Source organism: Pseudophryne corroboree, chromosome 9, assembly GCF_028390025.1.
Source record: "Pseudophryne corroboree isolate aPseCor3 chromosome 9, aPseCor3.hap2, whole genome shotgun sequence".
In the NCBI taxonomy this organism is placed as follows: Eukaryota; Metazoa; Chordata; class Amphibia; order Anura; family Myobatrachidae; genus Pseudophryne; species Pseudophryne corroboree.
This window is the reverse complement of record NC_086452.1, coordinates 288649487-288671990: the sequence shown is the minus strand read 5'-3', so window position 1 is coordinate 288671990 and position 22504 is coordinate 288649487. Positions and strand designations below refer to the sequence as shown.

The following is a 22504-nucleotide window of genomic DNA, read 5'->3' as shown; positions in this document are numbered from 1 at the left end:
GACCGCTTCCCCAATCGGCACAGACAGTCACGGTGCGCTCAGAAGAACGACACTGTGTACTGTCAGAGCCCAGGGGCGGACGGTATGTCCGGAGCCCTTACTACCTGACCAATAGCGACCACTAGGATCCCTTGCCGCACCGACCCTCCGGGGGGACCACCACCATTTTTGTTTCTAACTTTTCCATGATTTGACAAAACACAAACACCCATTGTAGGCTCTGGACAATACTACGAGACTTTAGGCACTACAGAGGTGGGACGCCACCGACCGGAGTGCCTCCAATACGTTATAGCAACAAAAATATTTTAATATATCCGATACTCACGGATATTTCCTTAGATATTTATATACATATATATCCTTTCTCCCCCCCCCCCATTTTTTCCACTCCCCTCTCCCTCCAACATCCAACTACCCCCCCCCCCCCCCTCATTTTGGCTAAAATAATTAAATAAAAAAACACTTTTGTTAGCTAAAACAATTAGTCTGAGTGTCATTACAACAACATAATTTCTCCTAAACAAATAGAACTTGTCCACTTGGCGCACCTAACTCTGTATTGTATTACTTGGTGTCAGCAAGACATGTGTCAGAGCTGGGGGCTTTGTCTCACAAGTGCCTCTATTTAATTTTCCATGAGGACAGAGCTGAACTCAGAACTTGTCAGCAATTTCTTCCTAAAGTGGTGTCTGTGTTTCACATTAACCAACCTATTGTGGTTCTGGTAATCACAGACACTTCTGCTACTTCAAAGTCTTTTGATGTTGTGAGGGCTTTGAAGGTATACGTAAAGAGGACAGCTCGTCGCAGGAAATCCGACTCTGTTCATTCTCTATGATCCCAATAAAATTGGGTGTCCTGCTTCAAAGCAGACAATTGCACGCTGGATTAGTCTCACTATCCAGCATGCTTATTCCTTGGCAGGTTTGCAGATTCTAAAATCTGTACAGGCCCACTCTACTAGGTCGGTGGGTTCTTTCTGGGCGGCTGCCTGAGGTGTCTCGGCTTTACAGCTTTGCCGAGTGGCTACTTGGTCTTGTTCGAAGACGTTTGCTAAGTTCTACAGTTTCGATACTTTGGCCTTTGAGGACCTTCAGTTTGGTCAATCGGTTCTGGAGGAACCTCGGCACTCTCCCACCCGGTTTGGGAGCTTTGATACATCTCCATGGTACTAAATGGATCCCCAGTATCCTCTAGGACGTAAGAGAAAATAGGATTTTAATTTCCTACCGGTAAATACTTTTCTCGTAGTCCGTAGAGGATACTGGGCACCCGCCCGGTGCTTCGTTCTTCCTGCACTGTTACTTGGTTAAGTATTGTTGGTTCAGCTGTTGCTGTTCCTGTTTAAAGTTGGGTTAGCATAGCTTTCCTCTGGTTTGTGTGTGCTGGTTCGGAATCTCAACACTATCCTTTTTTCTCTGACGTCCTAGTGGATGCTGGGAACTCCGTAAGGACCATGGGGAATAGCGGCTCCGCAGGAGACTGGGCACAAAAGTAAAAGCTTTAGGACTACCTGGTGTGCACTGGCTCCTCCCCCTATGACCCTCCTCCAAGCCTCAGTTAGATTTTTGTGCCCGAACGAGAAGGGTGCACACTAGGGGCTCTCCTGAGCTGCTTAGTGAAAAGTTTAGTTTTAGGTTTTTTATTTTCAGTGAGACCTGCTGGCAACAGGCTCACTGCATCGAGGGACTAAGGGGAGAAGAAGCGAACTCACCTGCGTGCAGAGTGGATTGGGCTTCTTAGGCTACTGGACACCATTAGCTCCAGAGGGATCGAACACAGGCCCAGCCATGGAGTCCGGTCCCAGAGCCGCGCCGCCGGCCCCCTTACAGAGCCAGAAGCAAGAAGAGGTCCGGAAAATCGGCGGCAGAAGACATCCTGTCTTCACCAAGGTAGCGCACAGCACTGCAGCTGTGCGCCATTGCTCCTCAGCACACTTCACACTTCGGTCACTGAGGGTGCAGGGCGCTAGGGGGGGCGCCCTGAGCAGCAATAAAAACACCTTGGCTGGCGAAAATACATCACATATAGCCCCCAGGGCTATATGGATGAATTTTAACCCCTGCCAGATTACACTGAAAAACGGGAGAAAAGGCCGCCGAGAAAGGGGCGGAGCCTATCTCCTCAGCACACTGGCGCCATTTTCCCTCACAGCTCCGTTGGAGGGAAGCTCCCTGGCTCTCCCCTGCAGTCACTACACTACAGAAAGGGTTAAAAAAGAGAGGGGGGCACTAATTAGGCGCAGTATAAACAATACAGCAGCTATAAGGGGAAAAACACTTATATAAGGTTATCCCTGTATATATATAGCGCTCTGGTGTGTGCTGGCAAACTCTCCCTCTGTCTCCCCAAAGGGCTAGTGGGGTCCTGTCCTCTATCAGAGCATTCCCTGTGTGTGTGCTGTGTGTCGGTACGTTTGTGTCGACATGTATGAGGAGGAAAATGATGTGGAGGCGGAGCAAATTGCCTGTAATAGGGATGTCACCCCCTAGGGGGTCGACACCTGAGTGGATAAACTGCTGGAAGGAATTACATGACAGTGTCAGCTCTTTACAAAAGACAGTGATTGACATGAGACAGCCGGCTACTCAGCTTGTGCCTGTCCAGACGTCTCATATGCCGTCAGGGGCTCTAAAGCGCCCGTTACCTCAGATGGCAAATACAGACACCGACACGGATACTGACTCCAGTGTCGACGGTGAAGAGACAAATATGACTTCCAGTAGGGCCACACGTTACATGATTGAGGCAATGGAAAATGTTTTACACATTTCTGATAATACGAGTACCACCAAAAAGGGGTATTATGTTAAGTGAGGAAAAACTACCTGTAGTTTTCCTGAATCTGAGAAATTAAATGAGGTGTGTGATGAAGCGTGGGTTTCCCCCGATAAAAAACTGATAATTTCTAAAAAGTTATTGGCATATATCCTTTCCCGCCAGAGGTTAGGGTGCGTTGGGAAACACCCCCTAGGGGGGATAAAGCGCTCACACGCTTGTCAAAACAAGGGCTCTACCCTCTCCTGAGATGGCCGCCCTTAAGGATCCTGCTGATAGAAAGCAGGAGGGTATCCTAAAATGTATTTACACACATACTGGTGTTATACTGCGACCAGCAATCGCCTCAGCCTGGATGTGCAGTGCTGGGTTGGCGTGGTCGGATTCCCTGACTGAAAATATTGATACCCTAGATAGGGACAGTATATTATTGCCTGTAGAGCATTTAAAAGATGCATTTCTATATATGTGTGATGCACAGCGGGATATTTGCCGACTGGCATCAAGAGTAAGTGCGCTGTCCATTTCTGCCAGAAGAGGGTTATGGACACGACAGTGGTCAGGTGATGCGGATTCCAAATGGCATATGGAAGTATTGCCTTATAAAGGGGAGGAGTTATTTGGGGTCGGTCTTTCAGACCTGGTGGCCACGGCAACAGCTGGGAAATCCACGTTTTTACCCCAGGTCGCCTCTCAACATAAGAAGACGCCGTATTATCAGGCGCAGTCCTTTCGTTCCCATAAGGGCACGTGGGCAAAAGGTTCCTCATTTCTGCCCCGTGACAGAGGGAGAGGGAAACGGCTGCAGAAATCAGCCAGTTCCCAGGAACAGAAGCCCTCTCCCGCCTCTGCCAAGCCCTCAGCATGACGCTGGGGCTTTACAAGCAGACAGGGAGGCAGTGTTGGAAGCCATTCACAAGCTGTATTCCCAGCAGGTGATAATTAAGGTACCCCTCCTGCAACAGGGAAAGGGGTATTACTCCACACTGTTGTGGTACCGAAGCCGGACGGCTCGGTGAGACCGATTTTAAATCTAAAATCTTTGAACACTTACATACAGAGGTTCAAATTCAAGAGAAGGGGACTACATGGTGTCTCTGGACATCAAGGATGCTTACCTTCATGTCCAAATTTACCCTTCTCACCAAGGGTACCTCAGGTTTGTGGTACAGAACTGTCACTATCAGTTTCAGACTCTGCCGTTTGGATGGTCCACGGCACCCCGGGTCTTTACCAAGGTAATGGCCGAAATGATGATACTCCTTCGAAGGAAGGGAGTTTTAGTTATCCCTTACTTGGACGATCTCCTGATAAGGGTAAGATCCTGGGAACAGTTGGAGGTCGGTGTAGCACTATCTCAGGTAGTGTTGCGACAGCACGATTGGATTCTCAATATTCCAAAATCGCAGCTGGTTCCGACGACTCGTCTTCTGTTCCTAGGGATGATTCTGGACACAGTTCAGAAAAAGGTGTTTCTCACGGAGGAGAGAGCCAGGGAGTTATCCGAGATAGTCAGGAACCTCCTAAAACCGAGCCAAGTCTCAGTGCATCAATGCACAAGGGTTCTGGGAAAAATGGTAGCTTCCTACGAAGCAAAGCCATTCGGCAGATTCCACGCAAGAACTTTCCAGTGGGACCTGCTGGACAAATAGTCCGGGTCGCATCTTAAGATGCATCAGCGGATAACCCGGTCACCAAGGACAAGGGTGTCCCTCCTGTGGTGGTTGCAGAGTGCTCATCTTCTAGAGGGCCGCAGAGTCGGCATTCAGGACTGGGTCCTTGTGACCACGGATGCCAGCCTGCGAGGCTGGGGAGCAGTCACACAGGGAAGAAATTTCCAGGGCTTATGGTCAAGCCTGGAGACATCATTTCACATAAATATCCTGGAGCTAAGGGCCATTTACAATGCTCTCAGCTTAGCAAGACCTCTGCTTCAAGGTCAGCCGGTGTTGATCCAGTCGGACAACATCACGGCAGTCACCCATGTAAACAGACAGGGTGGCACAAGAAGCAGTCAATGGCAGAAGCTGCAAGGATTCTTCGCTGGGCGGAAAATCATGGGATAGCACTGTCAGCAGTATTCATTCCGGGAGTGGACAACTGGGAAGCAGACTTCCTCAGCAGGCACGGCCTCCACCCGGGAGAGTGGGGACTTCACCCAGAAGTCTTCCACATGATTGTAAACCATTGGGAAAAACCAAAGGTGGACATGATGGCGTCCCGCCTAAACAAAAAATTGGACAGGTATTGCGCCAGGTCGAGGGACCCTCAGGCAATAGCTGTGGACGCTCTGGTAACACCGTGGGTGTACCAGTCAGTGTATGTGTTCCCTCCTCTTCCTCTCATACCAAAAGTACTGAGAATTATAAGACGGAGGGGAGTAAGAACTATACTCGTGGCTCCGGATTGGCCAAGAAGGACTTGGTACCCGGAACTTCAAGAGATGCTCACGGAGGATCCGTGGCCTCTACCTCTAAGAAGGGACCTGCTCCAGCATGGACCCTGTCTATTCCAAGACTTACCGCGGCTGCGTTTAACGGCAGGGCGGTTGAACGCCGGATCCTGAAGGAAAAAGGCATTCCGGATGAAGTCATCCCTACCCTGATCAAGCCAGGAAGGATGTAACCGCAAAGCATTATCACCGCATTTGGCGAAAATATGTTGCGGGGTGCGAGGCCAGTAAGGCCCCGATGGAGGAATTTTCAACTAGGTCGATTCCTGCATTTCCTGTAAACAGGAGTGTCTATGTGCCTAAAATTGGGGTCCATTAAGGTTCAAATTTCGGCCCTGTCAATTTTCTTCCAGAAAGAACTAACTTCAGTTCCTGAAGTTCAGACGTTTTGTAAAAGGGGTACTGCATATACAGCCTCCTTTTGTGCCTCCAGTGGCACCTTGGGATCTCAATGTAGTTTTGGGGTTCCTAAAGTCACATTGGTTTGAACCACTTGAATCTGTGGAGTTAAAATATCTCACATGGAAAGTGGTCATGTTGTTGGCCCTGGCCTCGGCCAGGCGCGTGTCAGAATTGGGGGCTTTATCCTGTAAAGGCCCTTATCTGATCTTCCAGACAGGGCGGAATTGAGGACTCATCCTCAATTTCTCCCTAAGGTGTTTTCAGCGTTTCACGTGAACCAGCCTATTGTGGTACCTGCGGCTACTAGGGACTTGGAGGACTCCAAGTTGCTGGACGTAGTCAGGGCCCTGAAAATATATGTTTCCAGGACGGCTGGAGTCAGAAAATCTGACTCGCTGTTTATCCTGTATGCACCCAACAAGCTGGGTGCTCCTGCTTCTAAGCAGACTATTGCTCGTTGGATTTGTAGCACAATTCAGCTTGCACATTCTGTGGCAGGCCTGCCACAGCCAAAATCTGTAAAAGCCCATTCCACAAGGAAGGTGGGCTCATCTTGGGCGACTGCCCGAGGGGTCTCGGCTTTACAACTTTGCCGAGCAGCTACTTGGTCAGGGGCAAACACGTTTGCTAAATTCTACAAATTTGATACCCTGGCTGAGGAGGACCTGGAGTTCTCTCATTCGGTGCTGCAGAGTCATCCGCACTCTCCCGCCCGTTTGGGAGCTTTGGTATAATCCCCATGGTCCTTACGGAGTTCCCAGCATCCACTAGGACGTCAGAGAAAATAAGAATTTACTTACCGATAATTCTATTTCTCATAGTCCGTAGTGGATGCTGGGCGCCCATCCCAAGTGCGGATTGTCTGCAATACTTGTACATAGTTATTGTTACAAAAATCGGGTTATTGTGGTTGTGAGCCATCTTTCCAGAGGCTCCTCTGTTATCATGCTGTTAACTGGATTCAGATCACAGGTTGTACGGTGTGATCGGTGTGGCTGGTATGAGTCTTACCCGGGATTCATAAATCCTTCCTTATTGTGTACGCTCGTCCGGGCACAGTATCCTAACTGAGGCTTGGAGGAGGGTCATAGGGGGAGGAGCCAGTGCACACCAGGTAGTCCTAAAGCTTTACTTTTGTGCCCAGTCTCCTGCGGAGCCGCTATTCCCCATGGTCCTTACGGAGTTCCCAGCATCCACTACGGACTATGAGAAATAGAATTATCGGTAAGTAAATTCTTATTATATCCTTCTCTCAAAGTATGTCTGTCTCCTCCGGCACAGTTTCTGAGTCTGGTAGGAGGAGCATAGAGGGAGGAGCCAGCCCGCACTATCAAATTCTTAAAGTGCCCATGGCTCCTAGTGGACCTGTCTATACCCCATGGTACTAAATGGAACCCCAGTATCCTCTACGGACTACGAGAAAAGGATTTACCGGTAGGTAATTAAAATCCTATTTCTCAGACGTCCTAGAGGATGCTGGGGACTCCGTAAGGACCATGGGGTATAGATGGGATCCGCAGGAGACATGGGCACACTATAAGACTTTGAATGGGTGTGAACTGGCTCCTCCCTCTATGCCCTGACTCCAGTTAGATTCTGTGCCCAGGAGAGACTGAACACACACTAGGGGAGCTCTACTGAGTTTCTCTGAAAATACTTTGTTAGGTTTTTTATTTTCAGAAAGACCTGCTGGCTACAGGCTCTCTGTTTCGTGGGACTGAGGGGAGAGAAGTCAGACCTACTTCTTCTGAGTTAAGGGCTCTGCTTCTTAGGCTACTGGACACCATTAGCTCCAGAGGGTTCGATCACTTGGTGCGCCTAGCTGCTTGGTCCTGGAGCCGCGCCGTCAGCCCCCTCACAGAAGACAGAAGCCGGGTGAGTATTAGAAGAACAGAAGACTTCAGTGATGGCAGAAGACTTCAGAGTCGCAGAGGTACCGCGCTGTGCGCCATTGCTCCCACACACCAACGGCACTACAAGGGTGCATGGCGCAGGGGGGGCGCCCTGGGCAGCAATATACCTCTCCAAGGAGCCTGGCTAAAAATGTATACAGTGCATAGGCCCTGTATACGGACCCCCGCCAGTATAAAACGGTAAAATAATAGCGGGGCTGAAGCGTGCCGAGAAGGGGGTGTGGCTTAGCCCTCACAACTTAATACAGCGCCATTTTCTCCACAGTCCCCGCCAAAGCACTGTTTACAGCTAGCAGTGTAAACCGAAGGGGGGCACAGTGATTTAGTGCAATATAGAAGAAAATATAGAACTATATTATATAATGGGCGTGTAGTCATTGAGTTGTACATCAGTGTCTGTGTTTTCCCTGTCAGATATACCCACTATAGCTTTTTAGTACACATGTGTCGATATGTGTGAGTGCTCTGTCGCAAACAGCTATGGGAATCTCTCTGTCGGCATCGCCGACTCCTGTTGGTACTTGATTCAGTAGATGAAGTGTCAGCAGGTCGGTAGTTGTATGCTTTTTCAAAAAGTAAACACTGTATGGGAGACACAGTAGTATGTGGGTGACCCTGTCGGCACCAATGTTATTACTGGATGTAAATTAACAGGATGTATCTAACTTATAACTGTATATATATTTATATGTATGGTACGGTTTCATGGGCCTGTAGCTCGAGCACAGACATGGTTGCATTTGTGGGGGAGTGATATTAAAATGATATGTATATGCTTCCCTCGGGGTCGCAAGAATGTTATTTTGCCTGTTTACTACTCCCTGCTGTCGACGAATACTATGTTTTATGTCGACCATAAGGTTTCCTGGTTAGATCAACAACTTGAGCATTCAGTACATGGTCATACACATTCAGAACACATTAATGTCACTAGGGACCCTGCGGTTCCAGACAAACTGCTTATATGTATGATATATATATATATATATATATAGGATTTGTGTGTATATGTGTATTACAATATGTATATTCATATTACGATTTCTAATGAATGCTGAAGTAAAAGTATTCCTTCTCATGTGCTGGTCGCTTTGTTGATAAAGCTGTAGGTCAGCCGTGACGAGTTGGTCTCAGCTTCTCACGAGGAGTCCGAATTTTTATTCTTTTCCCGCCGCAGATAGAATACAGTGAAAGTCAACTCCTGGTCTGCACGGGGCCCTGTCACAAAGGATCGTATACCGGAAGCTAAGTGATTTTTTAATTATATGCTTTGAAGATATTTGCATTACATGCGCATGGGGGTGTGCTTGTATTCGGAAATGGTCGGTTACCTTGGCATCCGATAGAATTACCCTAGAGAGAGAGGGGATGTTTCTTATGTTGGGTCTTCTCTATAACATTGCGGCAGGCTGCCGTGCGACTATAGGAGGTATGCCCAAGGGAATGCTGAAGCTGAATCCGAGAGATACTGGAGTATTTTCCCTGTGACGGTGTAACCGCTGTTTGGGGATGCCTTAGTTAAGTTACTCTCGGCAGATACCACTGGTAAGTCTACCTTCGTGAGATACAGTAGGTTCCCTCACAACGGTTGGTGACGCTTCTTTTGTGGGATGCAGTCATTTTAACCGATTGGATACCGTTCTTTTTTCCCTTTCTTAGCAGATAGTGGAAGGTGAAAAGGTAAGAGGTCTGCAGCCTTTTTAGATTCGCAGACGCGGATATAGTCTTCTGTTTCTACCACATCCACCGCATGTCGCTGGGTCTATCTTGCTGGAGCCCACACCGGGGGGAACTCGTCTAATACTCTTCAGTCAGTCCGGGAGTGGACTTGGACCTGTGAGTTAATAATAGAATCCAAAGGGGAACATACTGGAGTTTACAGAGGATACCCCTCACTGATTTTTCAATTAGATCTTACCGATTCTCCTCTGGAAGGGGAGGAAGTATGCGACGACATACCAGAGTTGCGTCAGGGCCAGGACATTGTCCTGCTGTCCCTGTCAAAAAAAAGAAAGAAAGAGAAACAAAGATTTCTACTTAATAAGTTGTACTACAGGATGGAATCTCTCAGGCCAGGGAGCTCCAACAAGTAAAAGTAGAAAGGGGTTTAAATGCGTTTTCCTCCGCATTGAGCTTACCTGGGTTTGCTGTCCAGGATTGTCTTTGCCATTTTATCGGAGTGATGGCGGTATGATGGTTTTCCTTCAATAGTAAGAGCCATTATTATTCTGTACTGAGACACTCTCCTGACTACGGCGAGGTCAAGAAACAAGTGGTGCAAATCGTTATTTCTCTCTGACTGTTCTTCAACATAGAGAATGGCTGTTGTTCCCAACGACGCAGATGTCGGAGGTGGGTATCAGATTAAATACTGAATGGTTGAGGTTTTGTTTTTTCCTGTGGAAAGAGATCTGAGGATCCAGAGTCGGATCAGATTTGCAGTGACAACCCATCAATATGTTCCGTTGATGAAGAAGATGGGTGCGGCCTAAGAGGCCTTTTCATGAGCAGGTCAACGACCAGTTGGACATGTGGTCCGGGTCTGACCTGCACATGCATCGGAATATAATCCTAAGGACCAGGATATCGCTCCTGTGGTGTCTGCACAGTTCTCACCTCCTAGAGGGACGAAGGTTCGGGATCCAGGTTTAGATCCTGGTGTCCATGCATGCAAGTCTCTGAGGCTGGGGAGCAGTCTTTCCAAGGGAAGTATTTCTAAGGAAAAAGGTCAAGCTGGGAAGCTTGTCTGCAATAAGCATTCTTGAATTAAGAGATATTTTCAACGAACATCTTCGTGATCTGCCCGTGTTAATTCTGTTAGATGACTTGACAGCAGTGGCGTAAGTAAGCCGCTAGGGCGGAACAAGGAGCAAAGCCGCAAAAGTTTTCTGCTGGGCGGAAAGGCAGGTAAACGCTATATTAGCAGTCTTCGTTCCGGATGTAGACGACGGAGAAATAGTTTTCCTCTGCAGACGAGATATCCATCCGGGAGACATGCTGTCGTCATCGAGAAGTTTTCGCAGAAGTGACAAGTCTTTGAGGAGTGCCTCAATTGGACATGATGGCGTCTCGCCTCAACGAGCGACCTCGGGGATATTGTTCCAGGTCAAGGGACACTCAAGCTATAGCAGTGGACGCCCTCGTGACACCTTGGGTGTTTTCAGTCGGTCTGTGTGTCCCCTCCACTTTCACTCTTTCCAAAGGTGATACCCATAAAAGGAACTAAGGTTCAGGCGATCCTCATTGTTCCGGTCTAGTCAAGGAGGTGCTTGGTATCCAGATCTTCAAGACTTCCTCATAGAAGATCCATAGCCTTTTTTTCTTCTACGAGAGGTCCTGTTGCAGCAGGGACCTGGTGTGTATCAGGACTTACCGCGGCTGCGTTTGACGGCAGGACGTTTGTACGCCATATCCTAGCCCGAGAGGGTATTTCCGGTAAAGTCATTCCCACTTTGCTTCAAGCTGGGAAAGGAGTAACGGTGAAGCTTTACCTCCATATTTGGAGGAAGTAGGTGTCTTAGTGTGTATCCTAGAAGGCTCCTACGGAAGAATTTCACCTGAGTCGTTTTTCTCTTTTCTTTGCAAGCAGGTGTGGATGCTGGCCTAAAGTTAGGCTCCATTTCAGTGCAGTGTTCGGCCTTATTAATTTTCTTTCAAAAAGAATTTGCCACCTTTCCGGAAGTTCAGACTTTTGTGAAGGGAGTGCTGTACATCTAACCTTCGTTTGTGCCCCCACTGGCACCGTGGGTCCTTAACGTGGTGTTGCGGCTTTCTTATATCACACTGGTTGAAACCTTTATGAAAGGTTGTGTTAAAAGTTCTCTCTTGGAAAGTGGTCATGTTATTGGCCTTGGCATCCGCAAGGCGGGTGTCGCAAGTTGCGGCTTTATCTCACAAGAGGCCCTATTAGATCTTCCATGTGGATAGAGCAGAATTGAAAAATCGGAAATTAGTTCTGCCAAACGTGGTTTCTGCGATTCCCGGAAACCTATTTTGATGCCTGTGGTTACTTAAGCGTTGGCTGATTCAAAGTCTCTCGATGTAGTCAGGGCTTTGAATATTTATGTCGCCAGATCGGCTCGGATTGGGGAAACAGAGGCTCTGTTTGTCCTGTATGCTCCCAGCAAAATTGGGGCGCCTGTTTCTATGCAGTCTGTTGCACGCTAGATCTGTAATACGATTCGGCATGTTATTTCTACGGCTGGATTGCCGTTACCGATGTCGGTGGAGACCCATTCTACTTGGAAGATGGGCTCTTCTTGGGCAGATGCCCGAGGAGTCTCGGCGGTTCAACTTTGCTGAGCGTCTACTTGGTCGGGTTCAAACACTTTTGCTAAGTTCTACAAGTTTGATACCCTGGGGGATGAGGACCTCATGTTTGCTCAATCGGTGCTGCAGAGTCGTCCGCACTCTCCCGCCCGGTCTGGATCTTTGGTATAAACCCCATGGTCCTTACGGAATCCCCAGCATCCTCTAGGACATCTGAGAAAATAGGATTTTAATACCTACCGGTAAATCCTTTTCTCTTAGTCCGTAGAGGATGCTGGGCGCCCGTCCCAGTGCGTACTGTATATGCAGTTATTGGTTATGGTTACACTCTTGTGGTGTTTCTTTTCAGTCAAGCTGTTGCTGACGTTGTTCGTGCCATGGCATGCGGTATCTTGTTATTGGTTGTGTTGACACACAGGTTGTGTTACATATTCTTTCAGCATGTGGCTGTGTATTTTTTCATGCCGTTGGCTGGTGTTCTGTTGAATGCCACGTTCTGCTGCATGTTCGAGGTGTGAGCTGGTATGACACTCACCGTGTTTAAACAATACATTCTTTCCTCGAAATGTCTGTCTACCTGGGCACGGTTCTCTAACTGGAGTCTAGAGGAGGGGCATAGAGGGAGGAGCCAGTTCACACCCATTCAAAGTCTTATAGTGTGCCCATGTCTCCTGCGAATCCCATCTATACCCCATGGTCCTTACGGAGTCCCCAGCATCCTCTACGGACTAAGAAAAAAGTATTTACCGGTAGGTATTAAAATCCTATTTTTTTATAAGCTGCACATTTCGTAATGCAAATTTGTTTCTGATACTGTGTCCAAATTCAAAAACAAAGATTTTGTTTTGCAGGACAAGAAATTAACTGAATGATCAGTAAAGCTTGATTTGAACATGTACTCAGAGCTCAATGGTCTGGAATCTTCCATTGCTTTTGACTGGGATGCATACTTATATTCAAAAGGACAGCAAAATTTGGAGGTGCCACTTGTGCCTAAACTATTTATAATATATGCTCATCAGTAAAATATCTGAATGTCCCATCAGGGACAAGGGATAGAGCTTGTGGGAAATGGGATTCTGTCCTTGATGGAAACTTTGGTGTGTAACACACTGTTAGATCTGCACCATAAGAGTAATTGTGTATAATGTATTAAAACAATATTGAATAAAAAAAAAAAAAAAGCGTTCTCGTATCTCTTTACAAATCATCTTTTTCTCCTTCAGCGTCCACAGTAGATCCACAGGATATACATTGGGTTGCAGGTAGCGTCAGAGGATCGGGTACCAAACAGTTAAAGCTTTTGGGGATCCCAGCATGCATCGGTCCAGCCTCCCTATAACCCCCCTCCTGGAACAGGGAATTCAGTTTTTTGTTTGGTGCGGCAGGAGCCGAACAACTGTAGAAATGGTGTGGCTGTTTCAGCCACAAGCTTTATTATTTTTATAATGTTTATATAGTTTTTTTTTTCAGTGACTTTAATATGCGTCTTAAACGCATTGACAAAGTCGCTCCAACAACTTCCTGCCGGTGTCACAACAACTGTTACCTTCGTGTAAACACTGGTGTTATGGCAGGCACCAGCTGGATGTACTAGCAGATCCATACTGACTATTCCAGGCTGCGGCTGGAGCACGTGTCTGTATCCGGTTAGCGGATTAAGACGCATCTAACGCAGCCTTACGGTCTCGGGTGGGAGTCTACCGGACATTCGCTGACACAGTTGTCCACCTCGGGTGCACCAGCGCTAGACCTCAGGGATCATAGGCTCTGGGGATTAATGAGGCCGTTAACCCTGGGGTGGATGTCAGCAGTGGGGAGTAAGGCGCTCACCTGGTCGCCACTCCCCCCAGTTCATGACCAGTTTCCTCAGAGTTTCCCGCCATGAACTGCATTTACTTGCTTCCGTCTGAGACACAATGAGACAAAGTGCACGTGGTGTGTTGTAGTCTCTATGTGGCTGTGTTCACTGGTGTGTATGTTAATTATAGCCGATTTGTAGCAGCATTATTAAATAAGGAAGCCAGGTTCTAGTCTCCCAGTGTCCCGCTCTCCGGAGGCAGGTGATATAGCATAAACTTCCTCTGTGGTATTGTATAGTTGAATAAGTGCTGTATGCAAATGAACAGCTGTGTACATATATTGCTGTACGTCTAGATACGCTAGTCTCCCTGTATCCCGCTCCCTAAAGCTAGGGAATACAATATTGTTTTCCTACCTTCCTTAGGGTATTATGAAGTTGAGAATGTGCCCATTTTGCAAATATATTCTCATGCATTGTATGTGACTGATTGCTAGTGCTGTTGTCTGACTTTTAAAAACCTTTTTTTCTGTCCGTATCACTGTCTTGTTTCAATACCCTCAATGCTGGTGCAAGCAGGGTAGGCTCTGATTGTATTTCACTTAAAATATGCATAAGTGAAGGCTGTCACATTGCTGCGTATTGTTACACTCTTGTGTGAATAATTGCATGTTGCTATGTCCTCACGAGGCAAGGGTAACGATGCAGCACCTGCACCTACATTAATATGATGTTTATCCTGCAATGCAGGGTTAACCCCTCAGGACTTGGTTTAGGACGGGTTGTGTGCTAACTGTTAAATTCATAAGTTCATGAGTAATCTCAAGCTTGGTGACCAGCCGGCCTTAGGCCAGGAACCTGTACTAGCACAAGAACCCCCTTGGGCATATTTTGCACAGGTTTTATCAAACATAGTGGATCGCTTGGCAGTTCTGGCTATGTCTCCAGGTTTGGAGTACCCACAAAACCCTTCTGCATTAATGCAACAGCCCTCATGGGTGAATGTACTATCACACTCAATCCAAGATTTGGCCCAGAACTCGGCTGCCTTTCAGCAACTTTGACAGGCAGACGGCCCACGGGTGTGAAAACGGATAGACAGGGGGGCGCCGCCCTCACAGTCTACACAGTTTTCAGAATCCATTTATATTTTAGATGAGGAAGTTGAATCCTCTCTCTCTGAGTCTGACTCAAGAGAAGAGGAACACTGTGCCTCAGTAGATGTACAGGATGTGGATGAGGATAGTGGTAGTACCTGTACTAAAGTCCAAGGTTCCAATCTTTAAACTGAATTTCCCAACTCAGATCAGCTGATGGAAATTATACAAGAGGCATGGGTAACACCCGGTAAGAAATGTAAAATACCAAAGAAATTGGTTTCTTACTATCCCCTACCTCCTGTGGACTGCTTAAAAAGGGAAGTGCCTCCAAAGGTAAATACTCACGTAGTTCGACTGGTGCGCAAATCTAAATAACCTCTGCCTTCAAAATCATTAATTAAATGATACAGCAGACCTAAAGATTGATAGTTATCTTAAGACTATATGCTCCCTAACAGGGGCAAGTACAAGATCAGCTATGGCCACAGCATGGGTGGCATAAGCTGTGACAGGCTGGGCGGAAGCCCTGGAAAATATCTCTGTGCATGGACCAAGAGAAAAATTATCCCATATAGCTAATATCAAGCAAGCATCTGCCTATATGGAAGAAGCAGCCCTAGACATGGGTAAATTAGCTTCTCAAGCTTCAGCTTCCTCAGTAGCAGCTCTTAGAGCAGTATGGCTATGTTCGTGGAAGGCTGATACGGAATCCAAAAAGGTATTGGAATCCTTACCCGTTGTCAGAAATATTCTGTTTGGAACAGAATTGGACAATATTCTAATGTCATAAGCAAACGCTAATAAAGCTGGGTTTCCATCTACATCAAAACCTAAATTCCCTACTTTTCAGACCTTTCAGCCACAAGTTAAGGCAAAAGGAAAGGCTTACGTCAAACAACTAAAGATGTTAAGGCTAAGACCAAACAGGCTTAGACTACCAGGCGCCCAACTTCTAAACCAGAAGACAAGCATTCTGCCTGACGGCACGGGCATCAACTTGGGGCACCCCAGGGTGGGAGGTCAACTTCTTCAATTTGCACAGGTGTGATAGTACCAATTCCTCAGGCACAATGAGTACTAGGTTTCTTTTCAAACCTGTTCCTGATTCAGAAACCAAATGGATCTCACCGTCCCATTCTCAATCTCAAAACTCTGAACAAATCTATTTGGGTGCCTCGATTCCATATGCAAACATTACGGACTATTATCTTGGCAAAAGAACCAGGGGATTTCATGGTGTCCCTGGACATTCAAGATGCTTACCTACATGTACCTATTGCACCTTCTCATCAGTGCTACCTCAGGTTCGCAATCCTCCAGCAACATTTTCAGTTTCAGGCACTACCTTTTGGGCTTGCCACAATGATGGTGGTAATGGCAGCCCACCTTCGTTGTCAGGGAATAAGAATTTTCCCATACCTAGATGACCTGCTAATCCTGGCACAATCCCAGGAAACTCTCCACTGCCATCTACAAATGATAGTAGCCTGTCTACAGGCTTAAGGCTGGCTCATTAATTGGACAAAGTCATCCCTAGTTCCATCCCAGCGAATGACGCACCAAGGGGCTGTATTGGATACTAGTCTTCAGAGAATCTTTTTACCTCTGGACAAAATATCCACGATACAGATGAGAATTTGCGGATTGCTACACAATCGGAAAGTATCCATCCATGCAGCAATGCGGATTCTGGGATCAATGGTCTCTGCATTCAACATGGTAGAATATGCCCAATTCCATTCAAGACCTCTTCAACATCTGATTCTCTCAATATGGAATGCACAGTATCAGACGATAAAAAGTCAGACAATGACCCATCCACAGAAAGTTTGTCACTCACTAGCCTGGTGGTTACAGACGTCCCTTCTAGACAAAGGTTGACCCTTTTGGATCTCATAGTTGGTATTTCTGACAACGAACGCCAGTTTCCAAGGCTGGGGAGCCGTAACAGAGCAATACTTTCTCCAGGGGCGTTGTATCAGCGAGGAAAATTTTCTGCCAATCAATATCCTGGAACTTTGGGCCATCTATATGGCAGACACCCAGGCAAAAGAAGTACGGCAATCCGATTCATATTCAGTCAAACAATGCCACTGCAGTAGCGTACCTTAGTCAAGGAGGCACTCGCAGTCGGATGGCAAAGAGGGAGGTAAGCCACATATTATGGGGGGCAGAACTTCATCATCCAGGCGTGTCCACAGTATTCATACTCTGAGTCCTAAATTGAGAAGCGGACTTTCTCAGCTGGCACGACATTCATGCAGGTGAATGGGCCTTTCACCCAGAAGTCTTTCAGATTCTTGTAAACAAATGGGGTCTGGCAGAAGTGGACCTGATGGCTTCACGTCAGAACAACAAGGTACCAGCATACGGGTCAAGAACAAAGGATTTAATGTCTTTGACAGACTGAATCAGAAGATTCGACTCTATTCATACTTTATGAATTTCACAAGCGGGGCTGGCCAGCTAACAAACAGACGCTGGCGAAATGCATTAGAATGGTTATTGCACAAGCATTAAAATCAAGCTGATTTGCCTGTCCCAACGTCCGTTTCTACCCATTCTACTAGACCTGTTGGTCCCTCATGGATGGCACGCCGTAGGGCTTTTCCTGAGCAATTATGTAAGGCCGCTACATGATCTTCCATTCACACGTTTCTAAAATTCTACTCATTTGATACCTTTTCATCCCAGGATGCTTCCTTTGGATGCAGGATTCTGTTATCCTCCCAGGTGTATCCCCTCCCTTTAAAAATACTGCTTTAGGACATCCCCGATGTTCTCCCTGTGGAGCCCTATGAATTCAGAAGAAAATGAGTAATGGTAGACTTACCTTTGTTAACTTTCTTCGAAGTTCATAGGGTCCACAGGGCACCCATCCTGACGCACCTGGCCACCTTGGTTTTTGTGGCATTAGTCACTGGTTCCTTCCTCCTGTCTGCAAGAATGTGTTATTATGTGTACAATATCTCTCTTCTCTCCTTTTCACTTCCTGCTTTGGGCTAGTTAACAAAACAGGGGAGAGGAAAGCTTAAATGTTTGGTGCCCGGACTCTCATCCACCAGCTACAATCTCGATGTTCTTCCAGTCAACCCTATGAACCTTGAAGAAAGAGAGTTAACAAATGTAAGTCTACTATAGCTCTCGTTTTATTTTTTAAAGTGTAGATGTAACTATTTATTGGGTATATAGTATCTACAGGAGCTAAAATTAAATGTAACTTTACTCATGCATATGGTCAAATCGGGTGTACTACGATTGGCTGGCTGTTGGGATCCAGGCGTCCAGCATAGCGGAGCCGGGATCCGAACTGCCGGAATGCCGGCAGCAGGGCGAGTGCACAGGAGACCCTTGCGGGCTCGCTGCGCTCGCCATGTTGCCTTGCTATTTATTTTCCATCGAGGGGTGTTGTGGACACCCCAAGATGGAGAATAGCTGTCAGTAACCCGGTGGTCGGGATCCTGACTGCCGGTATATCAAGTGCCTAACGGTCAAATCCAAGATTTGTGTACATTATGAGCTATAAATGGTACTACTTTCTTCCAGTGTCATAAATGAGAAGGTCAAAAGAATACCCTTTTCAGACCACCAGCAATAACTTGGGTTAATGCACATGAGCGCGCAGCAACCCAGGTTGTGGCACAGTCTGAAAGGGTCAGTTGTATCCGCTTTCATGCTACTGGGGCTTGTAAGTCTCAAATAGCGCTGGTTATAGTACATTCGACACTTGCCACCTCATACATCACCCCCTTTATATCTTTCCATGGCTTAGTACATAGACCCCTATAGATTGTAAACTCCACTGGGACAGGGACTCGTGAAAAGCTCTGCAGAATGTGTTTGCTATATAAATAACATGACGATGATGATAATTCCATTTTAGAGATCTCTAAATGTACAGATTAAAGAACATTTTGAAATTAAGTGCAGAGTTTTACCTGCTTACTTTTGAAAAGTTCATAAGGTTGTCCATCAGCTCAAATAATTAAATCTGGTACCCAATGCAGAAAAACCCCAAAACATATTGTAGTGCATAATTATCTCCTTAATAACACAAATTATAGAGGAACTACAGGCATTAGTTGAAAAGACAGAAAGGAACCTTCTCTGGGTAAATAGAAAAGGTTCTTGAAAAAAAAATGTCCACAGTAACTATGGGGGTAATTCAGAACTGATTGCTAGGCTGCGTTTTTTGCTGCCCTGCGATCAGATAGTCGCCGCCTACAGGGGGAGGGTGAAATCGCTGTGCAAGTGTGCGTTCCTATGTGTTGCAGAGCTGCGCAGTCCGGACTTACTTATCCAGTGCGATTGAATCTTGCTGATCGGGGCCGGAGCGGACGTCAGACACCCTCCCTGAAAACACTTGAGCCCGTCTGCGTTTTTACGGACACTCCCTGTAAGCAGTCAGTTGCTACCCACAGATGGTCTCTTCCTGTCAATCACCTTGCAAACACCCTTGCGAATGGATCCTTCGCACCATCCTGTCCCTGAACGCCGATGCCCGTTGTAGCCGTCCGACGTGCTGGCGCATTGCGGCTCATACGCATGCGCAGTTTGGATCTGATAGCCCGCTCTGCGAAAACGCACAGCAGCGATCATATCTGAATTAGACCCTATTTCTGCATCAGGTTACATTGGTTTCCACAGAGAAATATTGGGAGTAGAGTGGATCTTGATCCAGAGGCACCAACAGTCTAAAGCCTTAGGCTGTCCCAGGATGCATTGGGGCCTCCTCTGTAACCCCGCCTCCAGGCACTGTGAGCTCAGTTTCAGTTGGTGTCTGCAGCAGCAGGTCACTTAACAGGTGGGCAGCCCTGAAAAAGCTTTTTCTGACAGAAAATTTCTTCAAAACTGGGCTGTCAACGCTGCATGTCTGTGTGACATTCAGCGCTGCGGCTCCTTCACCTCCCAAGCGGCATCGCATACTCCTACGGCCTGTTCGCGGGTGCTTGCTCTCCTGGTTTGTGTAGCTGCTACGGGGAGGAGGTAAGAGGGTACACCAAGCGGGACCCGCCATTAAATCGCGTTCCGTCCGCGACCTAGGGAGATGGGTTGCGGCGCTGACGTGGACATTGTCACCAAGCAGGGACCCCTCTAGACCACCAGGGCAATAGAGCACAGGTCGGGTGTACTAACGCCCCATTTAATAAGGCTCAATAGTACCTGAGGTGGAAGTCCATCATAGGGGAGCCGACGCTTGACCTGTAGCCTCTCCCCAGCCCAGGGCAACATCTACTGCAGATTTTCCCACCCTGGAGCTGCCTCACACTCCCTGACTGAGATGCTGGGCGCCATTTTCTAAGCATAGTTGCAGCTGGTCTCTGGGACTGCAGGGAAAGGTCTCCCTTGTAAAGCTGCCTGTATACTACAGCGCTGCGTCTTTACAAACACTTGAGTATTCTACATGTCTTTATACAGACAGCATTAGTTGAGAAAAAGTGTACCTATTACAGGACATATTGTGCGAGTATCCTGATTGATACCTCCGGTCTAGGACCGTCCTGTGTTTTTTTTATATACAGTTGTGCTCATAAGTTTACATACCCTAGCAGAATTTGTGATTTTCTCATACGTCCTAGAGGATGCTGGGGTTCACTTCAGTACCATGGGGTATAGACTGTTCCGCAGGAGCCATGGGCACTTTAAGACTTTTCAAGGGTGTGAACTGGCTCCTCCCTCTATGCTCCTCCTCCAGACCTCAGTTAAGAAAATGTGCCCAGGCAGACTGGATGCACTCCTGGGGAGCTCTACTGAGTTTCTCTGAAAGACTTTATGTTAGGTTTTTATTTTCAGGGAGGACTGCTGGCAACAGTCTCCCTGCTTCGTGGGACTTAGGGGGCAGAAGTAGGAACCAACTTCCTGAATCGTTCCATGGCTCTGCTTCTGGCTGACAGGACATTAGCTCCTGAAGGGTACTAAACACTAGCTGCGGCTATGTGCTCACTCCCACAGCCCGCCTTCACCCCCCTTGCAGAGCCAGAAATCAGAAGACAGGTGAGTGTAAAGAAGAAGATCTTCATCGTGACGGCTGAAAAGGTACCGCGCAGCGGGCGAGAACGCTGCGCGCTATGCTACCCATCAAACACAGGCACAGCAGGGCGCGTGTGGGGGGCTGGCTCCCTGGGCAGCATGAGACCTAATAAAACTTGCTAAATAGGGGACGTAAGTTGCTGAAGCACAGTCCTACCCCCGCCAGTATAAAAATTATTATTGTAATCTATGAGGGGAAACGCGCCATTACGGGGGCGGGGCTTCCTCCTCAGAAAGCCAGCACACTGCTCAGCGCCATTTTATCTCCTTGCAGACTGCAGAGAAGAACGCTGGTCCTCCACTTCTGAAACAAGTATCAGGGTGCAAAACGGGGGGCACAGTGTAATTTGGTGCTATGTTGTATATTTAACATTATAAAAGCGCTACTGTTCTGTGGGCATTTTGTGTTACACAGAAATCCTATCACTGGCGCTGGGTTTGTGAACTGGCAAATCCTATCTGTGTCCTTCTGACAGATTTTACTGTGGGTCTGTCCCCTATAAGTCCCGGAGTGTCTGTGGTGTGGTTGTGCACGTGTGTGACATGTCTGAGGCAGGGAGCTCTTCCCCTGAGGGAGCCATTTTAGGGACACAGAGTTGTAATGTGGTGGCGCTGCCGGCACACCAAGAGTCTGAATGGGTGAAAGAATTACGTGATAGTGTAAATCATATCAGTAAGAGATTGGATAAGTCTGGGTCTCCTGCAGAAAACTGGAGAAAATCAGTGGAAGATGTGATTTTTCGTAGTTCTGCCTTATCATCCACAGGGGATCTCTCTGGGTCACATAAGAGGCCATTTGCTCAAATAGTACAAACTAATACCGACACGGACTCTGATTCCTGTGTCGACACTAGTGATTCCAGGGAAATAGATCCTAAATTGGCAAAAAGCATTCAATACATGATTGTTGCTATAAAGGAGGTCTTAGAAGTTACGGAAGCCCCTCCTTTACCCCAGGAGAAGGCTTATTTTTATAAGGAAAAGAAAATTAACGTAACTTTCCCTCCTTCTCACAAGCTAAGTACTCTCTTTGAGGGAATTTGGTCAAACCCTGAAAAGAAATGTCAAATTCCCAAAAGGATTCAGGTTTCTTATCCTTTCCCGGCAGAGGACAGGAAAAGATGGGCGTCACCCCCCGTTCTAGACAGTGCCCTGTCACGTTTAACTAAAAAGGTGATTCTCCCTGCACCTGGGACGGCTTCACTAAAGGAGCCGGCAGACCGCAAGTTAGAGACTGCGTTAAAATCTATTTATATGGCCAATGGTACGCTACTCAGGCCCACCATTGCTTGTGCGTGGATGAGTAGGGCTATCGAAAAATGGTCAGACAACTTGTCATCTGAAATTGACACGATAGATAGAGACGAGATACTTCTAACCTTAGGTCATATTAAAGACGCTGCTGCATACATGCTAGAAGCCATGAAAGATATTGGCCCCGCTACTATGGCGGTCTCAGCTCGGAGGGCGTTGTGGATTTGCCAATGGAATGCTGACGCAGATTACAAAAGAAATATGGAGGCTCTCCCGTATAAAGGTGAGGTCTTGTTTGGAGATGGGCTGGATGCTTTGGTCTCTGCGGCTACCGCAGGTAAGTCGACATTCTTGCCTTATGCTCCTGCACCGACAAAAAAAAAACATCACTCTCAATGCAGTCCTTTCGGCCCAACAAATACAAAAAGGGTAAAGGTTCCCCTTTCTTTTCAGGTAGCGGGAGGGGAAGAGGAAAAAAGTCCACAGCGTCTCCAGGAACGCA

General features: G+C 47.2%; 1 protein-coding gene across 3 annotated transcripts in view; it reads left to right on the top strand.

Annotated features, from left to right (window-relative positions):
• Positions 1 to 22504, top strand: part of CENPM (centromere protein M) — a 412428-nt gene that overhangs the window by 223268 nt on the left and 166656 nt on the right. Inside the window, exon 7 of one of the 3 annotated variants that reach the window (XM_063940339.1) lies at positions 12669 to 12984. The exons of the other annotated variants lie outside the window; for them this stretch is intronic. Within the exon in view, the coding sequence (XP_063796409.1) occupies positions 12669 to 12689 (21 nt within the window). The 3' untranslated portion in view covers positions 12690 to 12984. Of the gene's footprint in view, positions 1 to 12668; positions 12985 to 22504 lie in introns of those variants that run through there. 3 annotated transcript variants of the gene reach the window in all.